This window comes from Doryrhamphus excisus, chromosome 5, assembly GCF_030265055.1.
Source record: "Doryrhamphus excisus isolate RoL2022-K1 chromosome 5, RoL_Dexc_1.0, whole genome shotgun sequence".
Classification (NCBI taxonomy): domain Eukaryota; kingdom Metazoa; phylum Chordata; class Actinopteri; order Syngnathiformes; family Syngnathidae; genus Doryrhamphus; species Doryrhamphus excisus.
In genome coordinates, this window is record NC_080470.1 from 385,432 (window position 1) to 397,558 (window position 12,127).

The 12,127-nt window shown below is 40.1% G+C and overlaps 2 protein-coding genes and 1 non-coding gene across 3 annotated transcripts in view; all 3 read left to right on the top strand.

The window, feature by feature from the left end:
• The first annotated feature begins 1,168 nt into the window (after positions 1–1,168).
• Positions 1,169–6,510, top strand: LOC131129285 (claudin-1). Its single transcript, XM_058072697.1, has 5 exons — positions 1,169–1,206; positions 4,009–4,337; positions 4,428–4,589; positions 6,012–6,090; positions 6,160–6,510. Exons 1-5 carry the CDS (start codon positions 1,184–1,186, stop codon positions 6,362–6,364), a joined length of 798 nt encoding a protein of 265 aa, XP_057928680.1. The 5' UTR covers positions 1,169–1,183; the 3' UTR covers positions 6,365–6,510.
• A 1,191-nt stretch (positions 6,511–7,701) lies between these two features.
• On the top strand, positions 7,702–7,775 carry trnan-guu (transfer RNA asparagine (anticodon GUU)). Its single transcript has one exon. It is a non-coding gene; the product is annotated as a tRNA-Asn (tRNA).
• Positions 7,776–8,316: 541 nt separating this feature from the next.
• The window catches only part of p3h2 (prolyl 3-hydroxylase 2), a 66,224-nt gene continuing 62,413 nt past the window's right edge, over positions 8,317–12,127 (top strand). The window contains exon 1 of the mRNA XM_058072752.1: positions 8,317–8,882. Coding sequence (XP_057928735.1) covers positions 8,475–8,882 — 408 coding nt within the window. The 5' untranslated portion in view covers positions 8,317–8,474. The remainder of the gene's footprint in view (positions 8,883–12,127) is intronic.

A 12,127-nucleotide genomic window follows, 5' to 3' on the forward strand; every position in this document is an offset into this window, starting at 1 on the left:
ATGAAATAACACCCCTATAGTCACCTTTATACGCCTTTTACCCAATATAGTAGACCTCATAATACATACAAAACCTGTTTACCACCTTCTAAATACACTTTTTAACATTATTAGAGCCCTCTAGACATGAAATAACACCCCTATAGTCACCTTTATACGCCTATTACCCAATATAGTAGACATCATAATACATACAAAACCTGTTTACCACCTTCTAAATACACTTTTTAACATTAGAGCCCTATAGACATGAAATAACACCCCTATGGTCACCTTTACACTCCTATTGTAGCCCAATGTAGCCATAATAAGAGAGATATATGACTATAAAGACATAGAAAACCTGTTTACCATCTTCTAAATACACTTTGTAACGTTATAGTCACCTTGACACTCTTATCAGCTAATAAAGTAGACAATATAGTAGGCATAATAAGAAAGTAAATAAGATTCCTGCTCGTGTGTGATGCTATAAATGTGTTCCAGCGCCAGGGGAGCTTAGTATGTTAAATCTGCCTACATTTGCATATATTTGGACTAATAATAGGCCTTATTCAACTACACAACAGCCATGATTTATTAATTTATGTATTTTTGAAAACCTGTGAGAGTAAAGTCGTTTGGGTTTTTTTTTTTGCATTATTTTTCTTTGCCGTTTGTTTTTGATCCTGCAGCATTGATGTGATTTGTATGTTTTTTCATTTGCAGCATTTTCCATTGCATGTGTTTTATGGTGTGCTGTGCATTTTTCTTGCACGTTTGCACGTGTCAATCAACGTGCAAAAAGTCAAGAAAACACGTTGAATGTGTAAATATACCAGATTGAGCTGCAAAGGCTGAATCAAATGAGCTGACAGACAAACCCACGGTAGCTAGCCCTAGGTTGGAAGTCCCGTGAAGGGCAGGACACCCGTTTGGGCGGCCACACCCTTCCTCCATCTCTGCTCAATTGATGGACGATGAAAATATTCCATATTTGAACACATGTCATCCATTCACTTAAGCCAGCTTTCATCGCAGATGATCCAAACGTGGCATTGCAGACACAGCCCTGGGAGTCCTCACGCTGTCTTAAAAAAACGTTTGGCCGGGGGGGGGACGCACACGCTGTGCCTGATGCAGGAATGATATCCGACTGGTTGGAGCAGCAGCCCGGCCAAAATGTGCAGGGAGTCGACCTTGGATGCATGACAAGGCAATTATCAGGTGCTTTGTTTAAGCTTGCATAAGGACGTACGAGAGCCTCATTTATTTCAGGGATGGGCCACAGATCCCAGCAGCGTCTCGCCACGCTCCATGTTCCCTTTCAGCACTTCACCACCAACTCCGTATGACATAGCATACAGCAGGGCCTCTCAGGTGGTGGAGGACTTGATATTATGATGGTAGCAGAGCTACCAACATGTCTGAATGTGTCGTACTCGCCGTGCACTTTGACTCGTGAATACGCTCTCCCTTTGGTTGCAGTTTCCTGGTTTCGGTTTCGACTTCAGACTGTAAAGCATAGACGAATGATCACAATATGATCGGTTTATCAATACTTTTCATTTGAAAACTTGTTTTTTATTTTTAAAGTTTTAATTCATTTGTATTTAGTTTATTTTTATTTTATTCATTGGAGTTACATGATCTTAATCTGATACATTTTCAAGTATTTCATTTTAAAATGTCATTTAATTGATTACATTTTCATATATTTTACTTCAAATCAATTACATGAAAAATATTTGTAGTAATCAGTGAAAATGCAACTAATAAAAATGTTGAACATGTAGAATTATAAGTTATAAGTACTGATTAATATTAATAAAATAATTAACTTAATTGTTAAATATTAATTAACTTAATTAACTTCCAAATAAATTAATAAAAATGTAACTAATACAAATTGTATTTTTAAAAAACATGAAGGATGATTAGGATTGCACTGAAAAGAAAACTTTATTTTATTTACAAGAAAACAGCTGTTTGTAATATTATAATAATAAAGAAATAACTGATCTTAAATTGGTGATTATTATTAACTTTTAAATCAACAACTTAGCTGCCGTCAGTCATCACAATTACCGATGACACGCTTGTTCAACTGTGAGTGCGTTTCAGGAACATTTGAGACAGTTGTCACCTCACATTATAGAAATAATCAAAACTACTCGGAATAATCCACAGAGTCAGGGAATGACAGTAAAAGAGCATACGGACAAACAGTCGGATGGATGGATGGTATTCCATAGAAATGTCAGCATGAGCCTCTTTGGAGGCCTGCAAAGTGTTTTACTCACAATCGCCGCTAGATGGCACTTTGCTGCTTCCTGTACAGTAGAGTATGGGCTCATGTGTTAAGTAGATGACTGTGTAACCTTCTGTACTGCAAATTAGACAACCTAACCAAGCTAATGGCCTGTGCACACTACTCTATAATACCGTACTGTAAATACATAGCACATTTTAACACACTTTCCTACTTTAAATAGCATATTTCCACACATTACCATGAATTGAATGCGTCATTTAAATGGGATGTCAACACACTTTCATGTTTGCTAAGAATTAGAGTCAATTAGCATGAGGACCTACACAAAGTGCATTCCTCTTACTCTGCTCATTTCCGATCACACACGTGCGCCACCCTAAATGACCTACGGTATTTTAAACGACATCTCACGTCAAAAAAACTAAACAAAACTATTTTTAACTTTACTTATTTTCCTGGTAAAACCGACAGTATGGGTGCGGGAAAAAAGATGTTTTGTTTTTTTCGGTCGCAGCTTATTGCAGGAAAGGGTGGACACTGATGGCATCTCAGTGACACATTTGTTTACAAACTGGCATCCCCTTTCACCAAATATGGTCAAATCCTTTGATGATTGTCTCAATCAAACGTTTGGTGGCATAAACACACGCCGCAGCCTGATGGACAACCGGCCATGTTGTACAGTACGTCTCATTCACACACACGCCATTGTCTTTTACTACCTGCAAACTATGATATTCATATTTAGAGTATTAATATACCATTATATGTCAGTTCATTTCCATTTTCAATCAGAATGATTATAATAATAATGAAAATATGACTAGTATTATTATTATATACATTACATTAAAGACATATAAATACTATACATTATTATTTTGAGCACTTATTTTGGCAATTTCTCTTAAGTTTTATCATTTGTGTAGTCATATATCATAATATAAATTTTTATAAAGTTATTAAAAATAACTTAATTCAATTCAAATGATATTTTTTACAAGTTATACAAAATAATAAAATAATAATTCCATTCAAATACTATTGTCATGAATAAAAATAACACAATTAAAATGAGTAGTTTTACGAATCTATTGATAATTATTCAAATTATACTGTATAATATATTATATACATAATATGATAAATATGAATTATACATAAATAATAGATGTATAAATATTTACCATAGTATGATTATAACTATTAGTGTTATTTATTTATATTATTACTCATTTGGCTAATTTATAGTAACAGCTAGTAACACTGTGTTCACATTGGCAATTTGACTTGACAAATTTTAATATAATAATAAAAATATAAGAATATAAATATGATCAAATAATTGTTAATTATTTTGATCATGGTAAATATTATTTGAAAATATTTATTAAAATGTTTTAATATTTAATATTATTTATAATATATTATCCAACTGTATAAACTATTGTGAGAAGTTGACTGATTGGAATGTACTGTTATCTATGTTTTGACAGTGTAAACATGATGATTATGGGAGCGATATGCCAGTGGTTTTACACAATGAAAACATAGCACGATATGATATGAAATATCATAGTTGATGTTACTATGATGAAGTACTTCTCAGTCCATTGAAAAGCCGATCTATGTTCCCTTGGCCTGTAAAGACCAGAAGTTGAGTGAAAGATGCTAATGTGTGTCAAAGTTGAACGCTGTTGTTTTCCTGCGCGTATCCGTGGACTCATCTGATAAAGACAAGGACTTCCCATCAGATGCTGCAGGTGGAGACGTCACAGCTCGTATAAAAAGAGGATGCTGCACAGAGCACGTCCTCCACTCGTACCGAGCATCTGCCGCCATCCCACACGCGCTCTCCCGTCTGTCTTTTTCCTGGATGTCATGGCCAACTCGGCACTGCAGCTCATCGGCTTCTTCCTGTCCCTGACTGGTCTGGCCGTCACCATGATGGCCACCGTCATGGTGGAGTGGAAACGGCACTTCCAGGGCAAGTCGCACAGCATCTACGAGGGCCTGTGGATGAGCTGCAGCGGGGAGCACAGGACCACCTGCGAGCTGCACGAGTCCGTCCTGGAACTGCCGTGTGAGTCCCGTTTGCAGGAAAAGCGTGCGTGATGTTGATGGGCTTTGGCGAATGGCGGTGGGAAGTCACTTCATTCTTTCCTGCTCCCAGTTGAGATCCAGATAACCAGGGCGTTGCTGCTGCTCAGCATCTTCCTGTCGGCCGTGGCGTTGCTGGTCTCCACCGTGGGAATGAAGTGCACCCGCTTTATGGACAACAAGGCCATCAAGTCTGGAGTGGCGAGGATTGGAGGGATTATTTTCATGCTTTCAGGTATGACGTTACTTGAAGATGAACTATGAAGGTATTTAGATGAGGTAGATTTGGCGCCACCTGGTGGCCCTCACCGTCTGTGAATGTCGCTTGTCGCAGAGTAGATCCCATGATAAGTCTCTTCTTTGCGTTTCATGTTTCATGACTGATCGCCAGCCAATCACATTTAGACAAACAACCATTCACACTATGGACAATTTGGAGTCGCTAATTAACCTAGCATGTTTTTAGAATGTGGGAGGAAACCGGAGTACCCGGAGAAAACCCACACACCCATGCGGAGAACAAAGCAACATTTTCCGGGAAAAATCTGCCCCTATAGATCATCACGGTGACGTCACATGATACTCGGGTTGTTACATGAGACTAATTACTTTTTTGTTTAACCGAGTCACAAAACAATGCAGCTGTTTTGAAACGTTTACTGACACTAAATATTACCGAGAACAAATAAACTGCAATATTTCCTTTCGTATGTCTCCATTCGCGGGATTGGCATTTGTGACGTGTATTTTCTCAATGACGACTGTCAAACCTTTGCAGCATTTCTTATTTTCTGCACAAGCTCACCGTGTTGCACAGTTCAGTTTGTATTTACTTTGCCTGTCGGGACGAAGGCTGCGCTGTTAGGCAAAGTGGATGTGGTGGATACAGCATGTCCTTGCACGTCGGGCGATGTTCACACTGCGGGGTGTGATGCCCCATTCGGACTTTTCGCTCACCTTAACACTTTTGTGGCAATTTCAATGATTTTGTGCGATGGCGGTCAATGTTTTGTCAAGCAAATGATTCGGTGAAGGAAATGACAAATTTTGGGTCTGGCATGTGGTGGACAACTTGCTGCCACGTGTGGGTCAATGTCTGATTTTGGCTGATTTTGCTGAAATATTGGCTAAATTTGTGTCAAATTGAAAGTCATCTTTTCACAAAAGCTGCTTTTCTCTTGTTTTTGTTGGGAACTGATATTTTGCTGAAATGTTCCAGTGTTGAGTACTAAAGATGCACAGAGTGAACCCTCTTCCTGACTGTTTGGAGGTTAATGAAAGTTAAAGTTAATGAACCAGACACATGGTGATATGTGGAAGCCGGCAAAATGATCTACTTCATTTATTGTGTGGTTTATTTATTTCCTATCATGTTGTCATCTTTAATCTCAGGACACCCCTCCATGATACCTAATTGATCTGCATCGGCTTCAGTGATCAGTATCGCCGGTTACGTGTGATGTACTGCTTTTGGTCCCTTTTTTGTGAGAGCCATCGAGGACGGATTGTGTCGTTGGTCAAAAGAAGTCAAATGCTGGACTTTCTGGACTCTTATTTCCTGTATTTGCATGATTTTATCTATTTGCTGTCCTCCATTTCACTTCCATATTCATGAAAACATCGCCAGCCCTTTTAAGAAGTTCATTTCCTTGCGTAGGTATTATGACATTCGGCGTGACGTCCTGGTTTGTCAAGAAGATAGTTCACAAGGTTCATGAGTCCCATCATCTCCACAGGTACCACACCCACAGTCCCGGTAGCTGTGTTGTTCCCAAAGGATTCTATAAGCCTGTTTTTGTGTGCAGCTTTGAGTTTGGTCGGGCGGTGTTTGTCAGCTGGGCCGCCGGCCTCCTCACCACGGCGGGCGGAGCGTTCCTGACCTGCGGGAGGTGCTCCAGGTCGTCTGCGTCCAGCTCCATTAGCTCCAACCACCTCATGTCGCCGAGCCCCACAGCAACCACGTCCAGTCAAAAGGTTCAGGATCACAATCAATGTCACGACTACTTATGAATTCTTATCTACCGAGCCTTTCTGCTAAATGTACACCACATGATTTATACTAGGAACTCTTTCAGCATTTACTTTTCTATTGTTGCATACTATAAATGACTTTTTGTACAGATTTTGAATATGAGAAATAAAGTAATGTGATTATCTTTGTTGGCTTCCTTTTAGTTCTGTGAACGTGCATCTTTTTCCTCATGCGCTGGTTGATGAGGTTTGTGTGAGCAGAGGCGTCCACGTCCAAAAACACAATCTGATTAGACCCGAGTCAGAGAGGAAGTGCGCCAAATGACAACAGCGCTTGTTTTGCTCTGGGCTCTCTCATGCAACTGACTGATTGTGCGGATATGCTTGATCCTTTGAGGTCTTGCTATCTTCATCGGGGAATAGCGTGTCTCTCAGATGATGACTAATAGAAAGAACAGCAGAAAAACTCATGAGCGTTGTTTTTACCATTGTGGTTTTACTGCTGTTGTATTACTTTGACTATTTATATCCCATTTTAATAATGTGTTCATTCCTTTAAAAATATATCATTGTTTGGAAATTGTTGACAGATTCTGTTTTTATATATTTCTCAGGTTCAGTGGCTGTTTGCTCTTCAAACTTGCAGTACCCACAAGTGAAAGACTCCCAAGTATGGCTCATCAATGTATTCCCTTTCAAGTATCAGTACTCAAAGAGTACTGTTTCCTGCAACACTAGCTACCACCGGATGTTAGCATTTATTTTCAAAAAGACCAGCTGAATAACCATTATGGAGTTGAAAAAGTGTTCCTGTATTTACAGTATCGCTTCATATCTCTATAAATGTGCAGTCAGGGATGTCAGTCCGGATGTTTTCAAGCCAAAAAGCCCCCAAAAGACTTTTAATTGAGGACGAGTTCAGATTAAAGCACGCCATAGCGATTTCAGAAAGCGTACAGTGCCACCTAGTGGCGATAAGCAGTATAGGTACTGTTTTGAGCCTTTGTGACCCTTCTAGGTCACCGTACTTCAATTTCAGTTGGGCAATATGACAGTGATGCAAAATGATTGCAATGATGATTTTTTGGGGGGAGGCTTAAATCAAATAGACGCAAAAAACAAACGTCTGTCAGAAAGAACTCATAGCTGCCATGACGGACAGTCACAAACGCTTCAGAATAGCAAAGCAAGCAAATTGATGAATAAAAGTCGCTGTTAGACTACAAGTGATTTTCAACACTTTTAAAATTGTGACAACTATGAATTTATCAAATTTCATTCATCAACGTTGGAAGGATTGTGGTCTTGAATAGCCACCTGCCCCTAAAGAGGTAAGTGATATCTTTGTATATCTAATAAGGCCCGGCACACAATCAGTCTCTGTGGCGCAATCGGTTAGCGCGTTCGGCTGTTAACCGAAAGGTTGGTGGTTCGAGCCCACCCAGGGACGAATTACTTTAGTAAAATCTTGACATGACTATTTGATTTTCTTTTTGCTTTTTATGCATTTAGATTTTTTTCTGTCAGGTAATTATTGGGGGGTGTTTTGTGTAGAATTTAGAGGAAAAAATTAATCTGGTCTCTTTTGAAATGAAAATGTGGGACAGCTCGAGAGCTGTCGTTAGCAATAGCAATAGCTAACAACTACCACCAGATGGAGACATAACACATCGGAAGAACAGCAACAACAACAAAAAGCCCAAAAAAGTGAAGAAATAGACCCAAAAGGCATATTGTAAGTAGAATAAGCTCTTGCTTACCATCATGGAGGACTTTGCGCTCCATTGCATTCATTTGCATGTTGGTAACAATAAGGTAAGCTAGGTCATTGTTTGTTGAATTGTGTGATATATTTCTGTGTTTATCAACAATTTAAACAAAGTTGTGGAAGTTGTGTATGCTTGAATATGAATAATACATTTCAAGCCAAGAGCTGCCTAGCTTAGCAAAAGATTCTCCGAAGGACCCCCAGTGGAGGGAAAGTGAGCTGGAAGGGGAGGAGCCACCGGAGCCAAACCGGGGGACCCAAACAAAACGTGTCCCTCCCGATCCATCTCGACGTGAGACCCGCGGAGCTTTTTCTCAATGGAAGAGAAGCCAGAACCGAACGCCTCGTCTCGCTGACTGACAGCCGCCACTCTCACTCGGCATGGACGCCAACTTCGGCCTCGTCTTGTCCGCCGTCCTGCTCGCCGCCATCCCGCCGTCTTCATCCCACCCGGAGCCCTCGGACCTGCTCTACGACGCCGCGGTTCGGGCGTTCTATCTGGGCGACTACGCCGACACCGTCCGCCTCATGGAGGCGGCGCTCAGCAGCCACGCCGAAGTCCGGCGCTCCAAAGTCCGCTGCCGGTTGAGGTGTCAGGACCAGCATCAGTTCCGGGACAGATTCACCGAGCTGGGCTTCTTCGACGCGGTGCTGCGGAGAGCCGCGTGCATGGACGCCTGCGTGGAGAAGGTCGTGGGCGTGCAGTCCATGCATAAGGTCGGCGAGGAGGTGGTGCAGGACTTCCACAGGAGGATCCCCTACAACTATCTCCAGATGGCTTATCTCAAGGTAGGGGGGACTGGGGGGGGGTCCGCATGGGGGGGGGGGGGGGGGGGGTAAATCAGTCCTTGAATGGACTCTATTGTTATGGATGCTTTAGTTTGGGTCCCTGTTGCTTCTTCAAGATTAGGAAACCTGACCTTTATGATTCCATCCCATATCATAAAAAAACAACTTTTTATAAAAAAATAATTATATTTGCAAAATTCTAGGATTTTTTAGTTTTTTTACCCTTACTTGACGTTAGCGATTTAGCTTATTTGTCGTGCGTTCTTCACATTTCCTGAGCACTGGGGGATGTTCTTTGGGAAGAATCCAACGCGCGGAGAAAACTGGCTTTGAAACAGGAGCTCAGCACATTCCCAGACGCGTGGAGGTCTCCCAAACTGAAGGTTGCTGGTTCAATCCTCCATTCTCTAGAGCAAGTAGTAGAATGATAACTTTCCCTTCTGCGGCTCACATTAACTATGGTGGTGCGTTCAAGGGCTGCCGAACAAAGTGCGAAATTTCAACGCTTGAGGAAAAAATCAGATTATTGAATTATTTAAAACTATGTCTAGAAATAACGACAGACTTAAGGTGATTGCTTCAAAAATAAAAATTTTCATCCAACCATTGATTTTCCACCGCTTATCCTGGTCTGGGTCACGGGGGCATCAGACCGGGAGGACTCCAAGGCGTTCTCTGGTTCCCGGTCATGTTGCGTCTCAACGGAAAGCCGCCATGTTGTTCCATTGGTGGCGTTTGTGATCATAAATAACATTCCTCCAGTATTTAACATTCCGCCTTCACACGCCGTGCGTCCGTACAATAACGCCGCCCTTTGGGCCCGTGAGAAATGGCTTCCTCAGGCCTGGGCTGTTCCTTGCTGGACCGTACATGTCCCTGTCCCTGAACATGTCATTCGGTGCTGGCAAATATTTTATTTTCCTCTTCTGGTTGTGTTTGCTTTGCTTAAAAGAAGGATCACTGCACGCTACCTTGAGTGGGTATTAAAGGCAGACTGTAGCAGCGAGTCGGCTCCAGGGGGGAGGGGGTCTTAGAACCGGTCGTAGAATGGTAATGGTAATGGTACCCCTCCATGTGGTACTTTTACAATCAGTAACTCTTACATTTGTTCACTTCCTGCTTTCATATTTTTATTTTTATTTTTATTTTCTAAGTTCCACATGTCCAAAAGGAGTAGGAAGAAGCAAAGCTTATTAAATCTTACCCCTCCATCTGGTACTTTAACAATCAGTAACTTTTATATTTGCTCACTTCCTGCTTTCATAATATTATTTTTATTTTTATTTTTATTTTTATTTTTATTTTTATTTTTATTTTTATTTTTATTTTTATTTTTATTTTTATTTTTATTTTTATTTTTATTTTTATTTTTATTTTTATTTTTATTTTTATTTTTATTTTTATTTTCTAAGTTCCACATGTCCAAAAGGAGTAGGAAGAAGCAAAGCTTATTAAATCCTACCCCTCCATCTGGTACTTTAACAATCACTAACTGTTACATTTGTTCACTTCCTGCTTTCCTGATATAGTTTAAGGTTTGTTTGTTGGTTTGTTTTTTTAATTATTAAAAAAAATTATTTTTGTCAAATCAGTTCCCAGTTCCACATGTCCGAAAGGAGTAGGAAGAAGCAAAGCTTATTAAATCCTACCCCTCCATCTGGTACTTTTACAATCACTAACTCTTACATTTGTTCACTTCCTGCTTTCATAATATAGTTTAAGTTTTTTTTTTTTAACTTTTATTTTATTTTTTTATTTTGTATTGTTTTATGTATTTATTTGCTATAAGTTATTATTATTTATTTATTTATTTATATTATTTATTTATTTGTATTAGTGATTATTATTTATTTCTATTTTATTTTTTTGTCCTGTAGCAAAGTACGCGGTGATATGACCATACAAAGACATACAAAAAAAGTAGAAGTCAATATTAATGGAATATTTTCACAGCATATAAAAACAGTCCATGACCTCAATACGCTTTTTAAAATTTGTGATTTTACAAATAAGGAGTTAGTATGTTCTCTGTAGGCGGCATTATGAATTATCCTTACTGGCCTTTTTTGCAGTACATTTAGCCAGTGAAGATTGCTTTTATAGTTATTAGCTCATATTTCCACACAATAAGTAAGATATGGTAGAACCAGAGAGCAATAAAGAGTGTGGAGTGATTTCTGATTGAGAATTTGTTGAATATTGAAATATTTGTGTCCATGTTGTATATTTGGAATATGAGGTTTCCAGATGATTGGCAGCGGTCTTGGAACGATCAAAAGGGTCTTTGGGCTGCAGTTCCTGATCTTATCAGTCGTCTCCGGGCCCTTAAAGCTAGCTAACCGTCTTAGCTGTTGGTGGTTTTGCTTCCATTTGGTGGAATACAAACGTCTTCATTCAGTGGGGGGGGGGACACACAACACAGCGTGTGTTTGCTTTAGGACATCAAACCTCTCCTGGTTTTCCATATCTTATTAAAAAGGAAGGTAACGCCGGTGAAAGTAAATATTCTCCCCAAATAAGCCGTCAACCATAAAAACGTTTATTTTTAAGACACGACTTCAAAGCATCTTGTTGGCTTGATGTTGATGTTTTCCTTCAATTTCGGATCAACATTTGCAACAAACGCTTCCAAATTGTGGGCTCTATCGGTCGTACACGGATGGATGCGTTCATGTGACCACGTTTATTTGATCATCTGATTGTGTTTGCTGGCGTGGCTTCCAGCAGGAATACACCCAAACACGCGTCTGGAATGTTGGAGGAAAATCCCGTCCATGTTGTCATGCTGGTAATCAGCATAGCATAGAGGGGGGGGGGGACGGGGGGCGGGGGCGTCATCATGTGATTCCTCCATTTCTTGACTTAACACCAACCCAGCAGGGAGTTTGAGGACTGTGGACGCTCCTTTCCAAAGGAAGTATCCTGGTTTTTCCGTAGTTTTTCTACTTCCTGCTCAACGTTTGGCGAGACACGGATGGAAATCGAACGCTTTGATGGACGTGTTTACTTCCAAGTCCCCCCCCCCCCCCCACACATGTCAACTTGGACCATAGCATGGAATCTTGTGCAAATGTTTGACAAGGTCAGGGTTGTCCAAAGTGCGGCCCGGGAGACGTTTGTGTTTTTTTGCTTTTTTTTTATTGGCCCGCAGCACAACCAAGTCAAAAATTGAAAAATGAACTATAATTTCAAATGAATAAAATAAAAACATTTTGTGAAAAAAGTATAAAGTTTAAATAATACCA

What these genes read in the sequence shown, in the direction of transcription:
- LOC131129285 (XM_058072697.1), top strand. Translation starts at nt 1,184, where the DNA reads ATGCATGACAAGGCAATTATCAG. An exon ending in GTCCGTCCTGGAACTGCCGT is followed by an intron (nt 4,338 to 4,427) that starts GTGAGTCCCGTT and finishes TCCTGCTCCCAG; the next exon opens with TTGAGATCCAGATAACCAGG. An exon ending in GAGTCCCATCATCTCCACAG is followed by an intron (nt 6,091 to 6,159) that starts GTACCACACCCA and finishes TTTTGTGTGCAG; the next exon opens with CTTTGAGTTTGGTCGGGCGG.